Genomic DNA, 15,779 nt, shown 5'->3' with positions numbered 1-15,779 from the left:
TGTCACTGAGCAATATGGAGCAACTTTCTGCAAAGGACAGATCCTGCTGGGATAGCAATGCATTAGAAGGAGTATTACTAAAGAGAAATCTTTAAAGGACCTCGATGATACTATCATTTTTACATGTCCTCTCCTAAAGATGGCAATCTAGCTGAAGTAAAATTTGTGTATCCTGGCTCCACCAACACAAAGCACCTGATGCTGGATTCACATTTTACAGAATCAGGTCCTATGGAAGCTGTGTTTTCCGATTTCTGTTTCTCTTTACAGTGAAACAAACCTAGCTCATTGGCATCTTGGCCAATCTGCAGGTTTAATGAGAATGACTTAACACTACCCAGTTTCTTCAGAAGTAGCTATGAACTGCTGGGTAAAATGAGGGTTTTCTTTCCCTCTAACCTGTCTAGTTTCAGAAAATACAAGAAACAGAATCAAAATACCCTGACATAGCCTGGAAGGGAAGTGAGGCACTGGAAAAATCTCTGCACATATACCATGTTAACTGTGCTTTTAAATGCAAGAAGCTCTGCTGGTCTGAAGGGAGGAAATTAAATGGAAAGAAAAAAGGGGAGGGAAGGTGGGAGAAGTGAAGCATCCTGAAGCCGTCATAGCAAATAAAGGTGAAATGTTTGTCAGCAAAGGCATTCAGTCTCTTTCTACCACATAGAGGGATTATCTTTGACTCTCCCTGCAGATAGATCAATTCTCAGTCTAGTTTTCATAGGCACAGAGCATCTTCAAGCTCCCATTGGTACCACTGGTTCTCATGCTGCACTCTAAAAATCAGCCCAACTCCCCTAATCACACAGGTTACCAGATGCCAAAAAAACCTGTTATACCCTTGGCCCCATTTATACAAGTTGCTTGCAGACCTCCCTCATGATTTTGATCATTACTTCTACTTCAGAAGGGACCAAACACTAAAAAACCACTGGTACCAATGACCCAAGCAGCATTTAGAGCCAGTGCCTACTCCCTCTTAGGTTGGGGGTGCTGATAACAAATGTATGGAAAGGTCTTGATTGATAAATCCCTGTAAGACATGGAATGACATGATGTCTTTTGCTCTCTTACCAGAAGAAGATCACTGCATTTTATGAACTAGAGGGACTTCTGGTACTCCCACACTTTACCCAAAGCCAAGGGACTCAAGCTCTTTTCCCATCTCTAGCACAAACCTATCGTATGCCCTTCCACTCATCTCTTTCTTCCAGAGTCCACTCACCGAAACCTGTTTTTTTTTTTGTTGTTATTGTTTTTAAATAAAATCCTTGGGCCATAGGTTGAGTCTCAGCCAGGCAGGATGCCCTGCAGAGCATCACAGTAACAAGAAGCTTCTTGGCTCTAAGGATGTGCTACTTCCATGCCAATAACGAATAAAGCAGAATCAACAGTTTGCTGCAAGCATTTCTGGTGAGAGAGAACAAAGTATTTCTATCATCTCAAATGAGAACAGATATCTTGAAATACTCAAAATAACACGACCTCCTATGTCAGGACATGCCACATACTTCAGTAGCATTTTTTCAAGCTTATCATGTGTGCCAATCTGTAAGCAGGGACAGTACCTTGCTGCTGGAGCCCTTGATGCTCCCAAATTACCACAGCAGCTGGCTATGAACAGAGGTGTGATTCTTGGCAAATGCCAAGCTGGAGGGGGAATTACCAACTCAGGAGTTGATTCAGAACACCTACATTTATTTCTTTGCAGTAAAAGTAGCCCAGGAAATTCTAGTATTTTCCTCTTACGAGAAACACTGAGCATCAGAATGCTGAAGGTGAAAACTGCTTCATGTGGAAACAAGTAAACCAGCTGGAAGATGGCTGAGTGTAAACTGGTTCAAGACACAGGGTCTTCTGCAGAGCCATGCAGAAAAACCTCAGCTGTTCATCTCCCATTTCACTGCTCTGACCTCCACCCGGCTGTCTGGGTGTAATGGTTCTTCAGCCACTGAAGGCAATATCCAGGGCTTGTAATAAAAGTTTGGCTGCTTACTCTGTGAAATCAGAGGGTTTGCATTTGTGCAGGGAGCATTGATTCCTGAATGTTAAAATAAACTCTGCTGACACTTTCTTCTGAAATGACTATCTGGACATCACTAATTTCTTACAAGATATGCCCATGTCATCCGGTATCTCAGAAAAGCAGGTGTTTTCTTTTATGTCCCTAAGCAGATGCACGTTTCACTGTTCTCTGAGCACTCAGAGGCAGCTTTTTTGAGTGTGTGACAAAACATGGTGACAGCTGCTGAAACCGAGATGCCTGATCTACCTTTTCTAAATAATCTGACTTCTGCAGGGATGAAGCAGCTCATCTCCTGGGGTGTGCAAACCTTTGCAGGAGGCACCCCAGTGCAGTGCTCTCATCTCAGCCACTGCCATTGCCTTGGTTTGTTCTCTTTTCTTTCTAAAAAAGAGAATATTGTGCCTATGCCATCTGTTAAGCAAAGTGCTGCACGTACATTGCAATATACCCTGCAGCACAAAACGGAGCCTTGCAGATTAAACGTGAAGAGAAGCGGCTGTGAGGGGAAAGAAAACTCCAGGTGCTAGAGCTGTTACAGGTGAGCCTAAGCATTTGCTTCCCCGAGGCAGCTACCTGTCAGGATTAATCTTGCCGAGCCCAGGAATGCGCCTTGGTAGACACCGCACCCCATTCCAGGAAACCATAAATACCAAACCACACATGAAAGCATCTTCTTTCTGCGGCCTGATTGCAGGGCATTGACAGCCGGACTAGCACCGATCCTTCCTCTTACTGGGGTTTTCTTAAGGTGGTTCCTTGGGGAAAAGAAGAAAGGAGGCAGCGTGGGTGCTTGATGCCTTCCTCCTAAGGAGGCCTCCAAGAGAACCCCCTTATTTGTTTCTTTGTCCTGGATCTACTGTGGCCCCTGCTTTTTTATTTCCAGGTTAGAGGATATTCTCTCTCTTTCTCTTGTTCCAAAACCAGCTCTAAGGGAAGGAAGTCCAGAGGAGCCAAAGGAATCATCTTTGATAGCCCCTCTTAAAATTACTTTTCATAGTATGTCTCAGAGGCAAAGCTGGGGGACAACTGGGCTTCTTATGAATGATGCTGCCCAAGTGCCATGCAGGAGAGGGCACAAAGCAATTTATGGTGCTTTGAGAAGTGCAGTTTTGCCAAACAGGATACACCCAGCCTGTCAGAGAAATGTAGTGTAGGTGATGAACACTTATTTAGCAAAAGTGATTGACTCCCAGGTTTCTTTTCCTCCCATTTCTTTGTCATCTCACTAGGAAAAAAGACTGTTAAGCTTCCTGCTTATCTCAAACACCTTCCTCCCCATAATTCCCCCCTCTTTCTCAGTTTTCCTGACTTTGCTAGCTTTTTGTTTGAGGACTGAAGTGGTTCAGGTCCATTTATACTTTTTAGTTTGGAAAAGATGCCTGTGCACAGGTGCTGCTTGATATTAGATGTTCAGTTATGAGACCAGCAGAAGGCCAACGCAAGACTGATGTTTGGAAAGGCATGTACCTGGAGGGACGGCTGAGCCTGCTGCCCCGTGGGGTGCTGGGACCCGCTGCTACCTTCCATCTGCCTGAGGATGACCCAGAGGTCAGTGCTCTCACGCAGAGCTGAGCCCATGGCCAAGGCCACCAACTGAGGCCACACACCTCAATTTCAGGGTCAGAGCCCCAGCATGGGGAGTTACCACAAAAAAGAGCATTCCCGGCTAATTAGGGGCTTCTGGATCAAAAGCAATACATTTAAAGTCCAAACTCAAATGCTTGGCCAAAGGCAGCAGCCAGTGCTGGTTGCCAGGGTGGCGGGAGGCAGGCAGCTTGCCAAGCACAGGCTGGGACTGCCAGAGGGACGCTGCTGACTCCAGAAGTGTTCCTTTCCACAACCTTTGAAATAAAGGAATTGATTTCAAAGCACAGCAGCATTTCCATATTTTGAGGCATAACCAGCCCCTGGCAGATTTCCTTCCAGTTCCTACATAAATGCAGTATCTTGTAGACAGCACCTCACCAAACCCAAACCACGCAATTCCTCCACGGAACACCCACAGCCGAGAGTGGTGGCAGCAGGATGCTGGAAGTGCGGAGCAATTGTGTTGGGGCAACATATTTGGGGACACAGGCACTGCAGTCCCCATGGCCCAGATAATCACTGCTTTGATCTTGTGTCAAATCATTTTCTGCACAGAGTAGTCCCAATATCTCAACACATCTTTTGGTGTGTGGGCCACTAAATTCAGGTACCTTAAAATTTCAGGCTGGCAAGGTTTGGTTCATGTTATCATCAACTGAGAAAATACCCGCAAAATTCAGATTCAGATCTGGATTTTGTAGTCCATGTTTAAAGTCAGTGGGGCAGGACAGAGCTCTGCCTGCTGGGCTTACTCCATAGCCTCCTGATCAGCTTCCTTAAGCATCCACAGTATATGTAGATAAATATATGTATTTATGCCTGTCTCCCCAGTCCTTTTAGGGGCTGAAATCCTAGGTATTGTGGGTTAAATAAGTCAGTTCCTCTGACAAAGACACACTTGGTTGAATTTTAAACAAGGGGCCTTTAGAAATCTCTAAAATTTTAACCATCAGTGTATAACAGCTTCTAGGACGTTCTCCACCTTGTAACATTTAAAACAATGATTCATCTTCATAAGAAATATGTAACTGACTAAAACTAACTCTCAAAAAATGTTAATTATCTGCATGGTCTGTGTTTCAGCATATGCAATTTCCAGCTACCAACACTGGACATTATGAAAGCTTTTACATGACATCAGCTTTCCAATGAGTAGCCACCTATAAAATACATAGTTTTTAATCTGCATTTGATTGCCACAGCTTAAAAATTCCAGAATTTATGACAGCTACAAATCGGGTTTAGACTGTGCACCATGGAACAAAAGCCAAGATTTTTGGTTCGGCTTGTTGATATTTCCTGAAAACATGAAACAATTCTGAAAGGACAGATTTCCTGGCTCACAGCTAAAGGTCAGCAGTCACACAGGGAGTGCTTGCTAAGTGTACCAAAATGATTGGGAAGGAAAGACTGGCACAACATTGCAGTATTATTAAAAAGTGATTTAAGTGGGGAAAATGGGAGAAAAGAGAGAGACCGACAAGGATTAGACTCTCAACAAGTGAGCTTTCATCAAGAGTAGAAAACCAGCTTTGTTCCTTGCCGCTTGCAGCCCCACGCTGTCACTCTAAGCACCACTTGCTCTTGCTCCCTCTTTCCGCCCCCTCTGCCAGCCGTGCAGCCCCAACCTGTGCTGCCATCCCCGGCTGCATGGGCTCTCAATGTGACTGCTCTGACCAGGCATCTGAAATCACTCCTCCGGCCTTTCCTCCATGGTCAGGGGTTTTTCCAGGCTCATCTCTGTAACAGATTACGGAGGCACAAGTTCCACTGGGAAGGACAGGAGTGAGAAAGTCCCATGACTATGCAACACTGACATACAGTTGTGCAATATGCAAAAACAAAGCCCATTTTCCCAAGGAATCTCCCTCAAACCCGCCCAATGTTTATAACTTGCTCTCAGCACAATTCAAGAACCAAAACACTTTACTGGTCAACTCCTGCAGCCGGCAGAGGGGGCAACAGGCAGCTCTCATTGGTTTCTTGAAACTATCTGCTTGAACAAAGTTCCTTCTCAAAGTATCTCGTTTTATAATATCAGATACCAAAAATTTCCCATCCACTGAGATGATACCAGTTTGAAAACAAGCACATTCTGCAATTAAAATCTCTGAGGCACGTATATTGTTAGTAGCATCTTTAAAACAGTATTTAGTACCAGTCTCAACAGACTCTCCCAGCTCCCTCCAAGACTCCCAATCTTGTTTTCATTGCTATTATTCAAGTTTCTCTTATAAACTATGGGGTATGTACAATTTTCCAGGCAAATAAACTTTGACCAAAACCAACCTAGCAGTCTCCAGCAGGTCCCTGCCACAGGCTGAGCACCCCCCTATTGCACCCGCCTCCCTGCCTGACAAAGAGCCCTGGAACAGCAGAATTGACAGAATTTGTGCGTATGCTCCTGCTAATGAAATACCACTACTCTGACCTCAATGTCCTCCCTAACACTGACTTATCAAAAGCATATGCTCCCATCACTCATGGTCGGTGCTTTTTTTTTCCCCTCCGTCTTTAAATTAAAACATATTGGTTGTAGAACAAAATACTACCTTTTCAACTAAAAGGTTAACAGCAAGCCAATGACCACATGTATGTGTAGCTCAAATCTGATGCCCCCAAATCCTGCTAACTACAGTAAACTAAAGCAAAACAACAAATGCACTAGTAAGCAGCTAAGCAATACTGTAGGCTGTTAAACTTTAAATTTAGCCCTGGCAGATCCTTGAGGAAGGGCATCCCAGAACACGTGTCCTCTGCTATGCAGAGAGCGCCCTCAAACCATAGGATCCTATTCCACATATATAACTTTTGAATATATGGCCATACCTATCGTATGTCATCTGTATTTCACATGTATATTTTCTCTAAAAATACTGTGTATGAGATAAAGGACACCCTGCTCTTGGCCACAACGTGTTTGCCCCAGCAGCAGCCAGTGAGACTGAAACAACACATTATAATTCCTTGCAACGGGACAAAGCCGTAGATCAGAGTAGAGGGACTCTGACAGTTTAGGGCTTTACAGACCACAACCTGCAAGGATGAATTATTCTCCAAAGCAAGATTTTGAATGCTAGCATGGAGAATATTTTTTCAGAGGAGATCGCTATAGCCGTGCTATTTTCTAGCTGGAGCTTCAGGGCAATTTGCAAGTAGAGACTATTGCCATGATCAGCGGTGAGATTACAGAAGCACGATTTGCTGTGATGAATCTAAAAAAGACAGCTCCAGGCCTAAAGTTCAATGTGCCACACCTGCTAGCAGAAAGCATACGAATAATCTGACCTCCAGGCTGCAAATATTACGAGAAAGGGTTGGACATCCCCATCCAGTGGAGCTTCCCCCACTATGTTCTCCTAATGCCAAACGAAATTGCTAACATGAAGACAAACTGTGCATTGATAGCTCTGCAACCCCAAAACTTCCACTCTAAGCTGCTGCTAAGGAAATTCAGCAAAACCAGGCACCTGGTGCCAAGAAGACTAGAACTCATCAATCTGACATGAAAAAACTCTTTTATTGAACAGCTCTAAATAGCACTACCTTCAAAAAGTCTTGTTAACTGTGAGATTAATAACATTAACTGGAAGATAGAGTGGTTTCTATGGCATTGTTTCAGGAGCTGAGGTGATTCCATTGCCCCATCACCATAACTCCCTCAGTTCTAAACCATCTATGCAGTAGCTGAAGAAAAAAATAATACTGCTTATAGATAAAGTCATGCTTGAAATTCATCACAATATATTTTGGGTTTTTTTAAAATCATGTCCCGCATAAATTATAAACTCTGTATTGATTGCAAGGGTAGTTAAGCAAACTAAAAAGGTATAATGGGAGCAGGAGATATCTTCTTGGCCCTGTGGGCTCAAGTGAGGTTATTCCCACTGCAGAACACCAATGATCTGTGCATTATGGTCTGTTAAAGTAATACTTGGCTTATTGAACACTTACTTCGTTTGATGCTTAAAAGAAACTCGGGTGTGCACCACAGAAATAAAGCTCTATTTTCGTAAAATGCTGGGGAACAAAACAAAACAAAAGGAAAGCCCTTACAGCTCAGCTCTAATTGGCATTTCAACACAAGCATCCCCCTTCCACATGCTTGGTTTTGCTTACTATTATTCTCACTGCAGTTACTATTAATCCACCAAAACATCACACTCATACTAAACCATTTCTTCACTAGGTAATTCCCGCTTGTCAATATAACCCTTAAAGATTCCATCAAATTTTGCATTCTCTTACATGACAGATGTAGAAACACGTTCTTGTGAGTGTCTGTGGCAAAAATAAAGAGCAGATATACCAGCCAGTACTGCAATAGGCAGTGGAAGGAGAGGATGCCAAGGCTGGTGAATGTTCTGCATTAACCCCTGCAAAGGGCTGGATTTCAGAGGTCAGTGAGTGTGCTCAGCGGCAGCTACGCTAGGTCCCATTCAGACATCAGTCTGAGGAACCAGCATTGTAAGGCTCTTTGAAAATCCTGGTTATCGCTTTTTAAGGCAGGTGAAAATCAATTAATTTTGAGCTTTTAAAGGAATGCCTTCGCTGTGGTCAACCCTGGCCACACAGTCAGAATGCATTTTGCAGAGATGCACTGCCTTTTCTTTCTATTTAGTGTAAAAGCACTTAATCTTGGTTATCAGCTCCCTGAAGGTCAAGCTTATTTCTTTAGATCTATTATTTACTGCTTGAAATGTCCAACTCCACCTTTCTGGCTATTATAGCTTCTTTCCCCAACTCCTTTTCACGGTAACTCCATATGATGACCGTTGATAAAGTTAGGAGGACCGTGATTCTAAATGTCTGACCTTCTTACAAAATCTGATAATGGATACAGTTTCTGAATCATAGGTCATCTCAATTTTGCCAATAAACCATTTATTTCCAGTGGCCTTCAGACCTTGAGGCTTACTGTGCACTGCAAAATGGATTCTTCAGGAACAATAAAAGAGAGCCATCCTTAGCCTTTGCATAGTGTGTTAGGAGGGATACTGCACTTTGGAGATTATGTTTGTCCACAACACCTTGCGCACCACAGTTTCCAAGACCTTCACTGCTGTACAACATTTTCTGATGTTTATATGATGCTGAAAGTTATAAGTCCCTAATGTGAACTGACCTTCTTTTCATTTGCAATCTATATAGAAAGGACAAAAAAAAAAATCCATGCCTCCTTAAACCCTCCCCACCTACCGAGAGCTATCCAGTCACCTTTACCATATTCTTCAACTTACAGTTCAAGGCACAGTGCCAAGTTTTACATCACTACCTCAAATGTTATGCTGCTGTGGTAAAAGACGATTATGCCATGCTTGTAAAAGCTGTGTCAGTGCCAAAGTACACAGTTTGTTGGTATGAGTGCCTGCCTGCCTCCTTCAATGGCTTCACTGAAATGGAGTTCTCAAAATTACTTGGTCTTGCAAAAACACTGCCAGAGGTACAATTCCTACTGAAGGAATTTCATGCAAACTATTGAGCACGATACAGAGGAAGGTGTGTTGAACACGAATCCCTGGCTTGAACAGTGCTGGAAAGTTAAGCAGTGACTGGATCCTGAGCACGGGGGAACCGAGCAGGTTTTACTTACTGTCAAAGCTTCTGTGCTGTGCTGTTAGGGTTGTCTGCACAGAGCGACCGGCCTCTTTCATCATGGCTTCAAATTCACTTCGGCTTTTGTTTGCAAAGTTCTCCTCCATCTCACTGGTGCAGCAGGTATAGCCTTGTGGGCAGATTCGCAGGTGCTCCCCTAAAACGAAAGAAAATGTAGTTGAACGGCCAGGTTTGGAAACGGAAGGATCTCACCCCAGACAAACTCAGCATAAAAATATTCCAGCTCCCCAGTAACCTGGATCTGCATCAGGATTTACATGTTTACCCCCTAATTTGAGTTATCCTGCATTAGCACAGTGATTCATGTGAACGCAGGTACAAATTCCCTCACACTGTGAGGGAAAGAAAAGTGAAGGAGATAAAATTCATACATGGGGCAAGGAGAAGGGAAATACAAGTGTCTCCTGCTCAAGGTCTGACCCAGAATCCAGCTCTGCCTGGAATCCCAGACAACACAGAAATCTCTGATTAAGTGACATATTAGTTGTCCTCATTAGACTTAAAGTGTATATTAGAACAACTGTTTGAAACTACTTTGTCAAGGAAAAAAACCCAACTCCAACGTGTCTCCCCTCCCCCCAAGACAACCCCTCCAAAAAACCTATCCTGAAAGGCATTTCCATAACCAGAGAGGTGAGACTAGAGACAAGTTTTCAAAAGACAGAGACATGCTGAATGCCAGTGGAATTTGGGTGACTAATCCCCTTCCACACATTTTGAAATCTGCCCATTTACTATTTTTTCAGGGAAAAATTTATCTCCCAGAAAGAGACAAGACCACCCAAAAAAGGGTTGCTATGACAATCACTGATTGAATATACCCTTTGCTATAGGGAAGGACAGGAAAGGTAAGAGGACTCGGCAGTCAAATTGAAAAATTCTTCAGTATGGGAGCTCTTCCTGCCCTCTGCAATCTCTTTATTGTGGGAGGAGCAAGTGTTTGCACAGCAGCGTCAGCAACATTTTAAAAATAATTGCTTAAGTTTTTATGAGTCCTTACAAACAAAGACACATCTACCTGCAAACACACCCTACGTTTCCCCTTACCCAGCAATAAGAATTCATTTGAATGAAATAAAACATTAGGGTTGGTTTTTTTTTTAAAGAATAAAAAACCCCCTTGTTCCAAGCATGCACTGAGATAAACCAATTACAAAGCAGTTACCATGCTTAACATAATTTGATTGGGATTGCCAATGATTTTGCTGGCAGCTTTACAGGACTGCTGTCTTAACATCACAGGTAAGCTGAAACATATACGTAAAATAATTTTTTATCTTATGTGTCTCAACAGCTTCAAATCCTGAACCTGCACAGTCCTCCAGAGTTTCCCATAAATGTCCTTAGCTATTTCCAGCATAGAGCCCTAAGCAAATAGGTGCCTTAGGGTAAAGGGTCTTTGAAACTGGGCGCGTGTCCTACCCTTGTGAATGCCATGTCATTAGTAGCCTGACTAAGAGCAATTCTGACAGGAGTGCTCTGTAGTTGATGTATTTTAGGCAGAAGCCATTCAGGATGAGTTTGGATTTTGCTGGCCCTTGGGTCCCTGCTCACAGATGGCTCTGGAGCAACCTCTTCAGGGCAATGGGGTGAGTTTGCCCTTAGAAAACAGGTTATCGCATGCACTTGCACCAACAGAGCAGCCTTCCTGCCTATGCGACAGGAATTGCTGCTCACCAGCTTTCGTAGGAGAGTAACTCCCATCATCAGGCTTCTGTCATGCTCCTGGCTGAGAGGAGTGTCAGGGAGGGTGGCATGCCCCGTGGGCTCCCGTCTCCCATGGGATCCCCCTCCCAGTCCCCATGAGTACCCAAGCACCACACCATTGAAACAACAGGAAAAACAGCAACTTACTTCAATATAAAAACTAAGAGTAAAATATAAACATCATGTGGCTCAAAGCTTGCCATATGAAATTCAATTTTAGTTACAGTGCTTGCCTAAGCCTTTCCTTCCTTCATAAACTAGATTGTTGCAGTTTGTTCCCTGAGCTCATTTCTGTAAAGCTGCATTTGTACAAGGAAGTCATCGTGAGGACTGCTGACATGTGACAGACAGGCAGAAAAAGGGAGCCATAATTTTTTGGCAAGACACAGCTTTATTTCCTGTCACGGCAAATTAAAAACTTTCTTCTTGTCCAGCTTCTTTGGTCTGATTTCTGCTGCCACAGGATGTCTGACAAGGACTGAAGCTTTGCTGAGGGTTGTTTTACTGTGGTATGCATCCTTCCATGCGGCCATTGGTGCCTTCAGGACAAAGTGAGGCCTTTTCAGTGCCCAGCCTCTCTGCAAGGCCTATAAACAAGGAAATGGATCCCAATGGTTGCCCAAGACTCCCTTTACCACCACTGGCTCAGTCGCTGATAAATTTTGCAGATGACATCCTGGTCCTGCAAGCCCTTTCACTCGAGAGCACCCAAAAGCACGAGCACTCCCGCCACTTCTCTGTGCACCCCATTACCCACCAGGGCTTGCAGGTTCAGCCTAAGCCACAAACAACCCTTTACAAATCCCCTGTTTTGGTAAACCAAGATAAAGCAGTGGGAATGGCTTTCGATAAAGCTTGGGGAACTCCCACCTCCTGGCCTGCTGCCAATAAGTAGAGCCTGGCTGCACAGTGGTCTCCTACCCCCTCAGGCGGGAGACCTGCCTGAAAGGAGGGAGAGCAAACATGGCCACCCCAGCAAGGAGACGCCTACGTGTTCATCAAAGCTGCCGGTCAGGCGGTTCCCCTCACACGGTTTAGAAACAAAAGAAAGGGGGAAAGTGTGGGGATTGCCTCTGGGGAAGAACAGGGCCTGCCCCCAGGAGGAAGAGGGACAGGGAGGAAGAGCCTCATGCTGCGCCCGAGCTCCCTGACGAACAATGAGGAGCTGCAGAAGCGTGAGGCGGGATAATTAAAACGTGACATGCCCAGGCAAAAACCTCCACGCTCCCACCCCAGGCAAAGAAGAGAGCGTGTTTAAGCAGGATGGCATCAGTCCAACACCTTGCTGTGCTAGCAGAGCTTCAAATAACCTCCAGCCAGCTGGCACCACTGGAGAGAGGAAGAAAAAGACAGAGGAAAAAAAGACAGAAAGCAAGGGAAAAGTCACACCTGTAGCTAAAATTGCTTAATTTTACACAACTTTGTGAATTGAATATAGAATTTTTTTAATGCTTGAACTCACAGCAGTTTCAATCCCTCTTGAAGCAACATTTATCTTAGCTTTCTGCAGGCATTTGTACGGTACTCAGCACCACAGCACTTTATCTCAGTGGGAAGCAAAGTTTTTATCATTTGTCTTTGTAACTCAAACTCAGTGCACACAAAACAGTCTGACAGCACTATAAAAATGCTTTGCTTTCTTTGCTTTTTAACCTGACCCACCCTGGAAACATTCACTATTATTATTTAACCTTTTTTTATTGACTCCAAAACAAACGCACTCCAGACTGTATTTTTGCTCTCTTTGTATTTCAAAGTTCATCTGTTTGCTAACTTGCCATTATGTCATTGCTGAAGCTGCACTATAAATATCTCCGGGTTCACTTGGCAGATTATCTGCAGATATCTATGGAGAGCTAGAGGTGTTTTACGAGGAGTAAATCTGCAAGACACAGTGTGTGTTCTCTCCACTGCTGCGTCAGAGAAATTTCCCCCTGTATACAGCTGACATGTTGCTAACTGCTTGCTCAAGAGCGCATGCTCCCGGCCCCTGGAAGAGCTTTACAGAAAGCAAGTGAGCACAGTAGAAGCCAAACCAGCAGCAAGCAGAGGGCTGCTCCAAATCTCCTTGAAGAGAAGAGATACGCTCCCAGTGACTCGGACCAACTCTGGGTCAGGCCCAAAGAGAATTACACGATCCCATATGAGTCTGTTACTGAAACGCAGCCATCTCTCCCCAGCCCTAGACTTGCAACCCCCCAGCTTGAGCAAGTCTGGCAGGGGAGCACAGAGGCGCTCAAGGTGCGTTTGATGGCTCAGCTAATACCAGCTCTGCGCTGCCCTAAGCACTCTGGATTTAAGACACGTTTGTAAGCAAGAGAAGATGTGCTTTGGGATGTTCAGCTTCCCTTCAGAAAACCAGCAGCTTGCCCAAGCTTTTGGCAGCCAAGATGTGTGGTTCAATCTGGGTCTCCCTGGAAGAACCAGCTCTCCTGCAAAGGCTGCTGAAGTTGGAGTGGGATATAACCCACTGACTTCACGGTCTCTTGGAAACGGAGACAGGGAAGACCATGCATGAAAACAGCATCGAGCAAATATCTCATTTATGATTAACTGCCCTGGAGTGGAAAGGAATAGGCAGGAGGCTGATGACAAGAAAATATCACACTGCCTGGCTAGGGGCTTGTATCGTCCTTCAAATACCCTCTCAGCTGGCTGGGTTAGCAGATCATTTTGGCTATCAAATTCATTACTGTGTTTGAGAGTGCTGAATATTAAATCACTTGACCACTTTCCCTTCAGGGACGGAGCTGGGCTGCTTTGTGGCAGGGTCCTCACAGGGGGAATAGCCCTGCCCACACCCACCACAGACATGAGCTGAGATGGGGCTCAGCTCCCCGCCTCTTCCCCCGTGCGCTCCCGGCCTCAGGGCAGCAGGATCTCCGCTCACTGAGTTCAGAAAAGCTCTCTCGATGTTCACTGCTGCTGCGTTTCACCCCACCACGAGGCTCCATAGCCACAAAAACAAGAGAGAAGGGCAGTCCCAGGGGTGTAAAATGCGATACTGAGAGAAGAGTCCTTGGCTCCTTTAACCATGTAAATAGTGCTATTTCTATCCCTCTCACAGGATGTTGGAGATTGAATTCATTACAACGTTTGCAGAAGGTTTGGGGTTATTTGGATGTGTCAGAGTATCTAAATGCAAATTATTACAAAATCATTCCTCCCAGAGGTTAATTCATTTCAGGCTGTGATAAATCTGTCATGATTCTTCCCTCACATTTGTAACCTTCCTCCCATTTGCTCTCCAAACTGCTCCAAAGACTCATCTCATGCTCCTAGACCAAAACTGACTCCCCCGGCTGCCTCAGTCCAGGCCCCCATGCCAGGACACCTACAACCCAAACCACCTCCTCGGGAGTTTCTGGGTGGATGTGTCTCAGGCAATCAGACTTACCGAAATTCCACACTGCTGAGACCCCCCTGCCAGGCATGGCAGGGATGCCAGGACACAGCCCCCAGCCAGGTATAGCCATTGAGCATAAGAGCACAAGGCAGCCAAGGAGCTCCCATCCTCTCCTACTGTCCCTGGTAGGCACTACCGTCTGCTGGCCTCCCCCTCTTCACACCTAAATCCCATGCAGGCTAATGAGCATCACAGCTGGGAGCTGAGGACAAAACAGTGTAATTCAGACCATGGCTTTTTTTTTTTTTTTTACCATGTCAGAGTGTCTCTGCAGCTGATGCAAAACAAGCCTGGAGGTGGTACAGATGTTGAAAATACCTTGCAAAGAGGTAGTGCAATGAAAGTAAATCCCTTTCCTTATGCCTCCCAGCTTTTCCTGTTTCAGGTGTTCCTGTCCGCATCTCTCTTGAAATATATATCTTTAAAGAGAATATGATTTAGCGCCTGCTGGTAAGTAACTGACAGCACAGCCTCTATACCAGTACCACGATGCTACCTTGAAACCCAGTCTTGTCACAGATAACTCCTAGAGGAAACATGGGTACCCAAAAAACATTCAGACAAGAGGACAGTCAGGGCTGATTGCCCTAGGAAGAGCTCTTCCTGCCCCTTTCATTCTAGATGCACTGAGAAACATCAGCTGGCACGCCGCTTCCAAACACCTACGCCCCATGTTTGCGTAAGGTGTCTGGGCGTGCAGCTGGTCTCTCATAGTAGCTAACATCAAAATGAACTGGCTACCAGACTGCTCTACTAAGGAGAGTGCAAATCAGGAATTTTCCCATATTGCAAAGGCAGGTGTTAGCTAAGCACTGTGCAGCCTGTTTTTTTGATTTGCAGTCAGCTGTCGGCAAAATATGATATCTTCTATTTTCTGATTATGTATTAAGAGTAGCGTCTTTTTTAGCTTCGGTTTGCACATAATGTCAGGGGAGTCATAGCAGGCCACATATTAAGTATTGCATGGTAAACCTTCACACTGATCAAAATGCACTAAGCCCCATTCTCCCCAATCTTAGCGATACCATGGGTTGAGGATATGCATGGTGGGGCAGGGCTATGGGCTGGCCAAGAAATCAGGGGCAGAGTATGGTCTCAGGGCGGTGCTCATGTGATTTTCCTGCACTGTCATACCATGAAGCACTCTCAGCATAAGAAACTGAGGTGGCAGGGTGTAGCTGGGAACCAGCCCCACCATGGACTCACTGGGCATCTTGGGTGAGCCAGACTGGGAGCTAATGCAGCGATGGGGAAAGGAGAGCCAGAGAGAAGCTCTCTGCTTCAACAGCACCCTGCAGGAACCCCTCGCAGACCTTGGCATGTGCTATGTAACAAGACCCGGGTTAACCTCAGCCGTGCCAAGGTCACCACAAAGCAGTGTCACAGCTCACACGCTGAAGACTGCAGGGAAGAGGTGGGTGCCGTCTCACCTGCTGC

General features: G+C 45.1%; 1 protein-coding gene across 1 annotated transcript in view; it reads right to left on the bottom strand.

Moving 5' to 3' along the window:
* The window catches only part of GPC1 (glypican 1), a 115,155-nt gene extending 99,600 nt beyond the window's left edge, over positions 1–15,555 (bottom strand). Inside the window, exons 1-2 of the mRNA XM_035888840.1 lie at positions 15,477–15,555; positions 9,207–9,416 (exon numbers count right to left, since the gene is read on the bottom strand). Of these exons, the coding sequence (XP_035744733.1) occupies positions 9,207–9,416; positions 15,477–15,555 (289 nt within the window). The remainder of the gene's footprint in view (positions 1–9,206; positions 9,417–15,476) is intronic.
* Between the last annotated feature and the right edge of the window lie 224 nt (positions 15,556–15,779).

This window comes from Egretta garzetta, unplaced genomic scaffold, assembly GCF_000687185.1.
Source record: "Egretta garzetta isolate BGI_Z169 unplaced genomic scaffold, ASM68718v1 scaffold161, whole genome shotgun sequence".
NCBI classification, from domain to species: Eukaryota; Metazoa; Chordata; class Aves; order Pelecaniformes; family Ardeidae; genus Egretta; species Egretta garzetta.
This window is presented reverse-complemented; position numbering and strand designations above follow the sequence as displayed.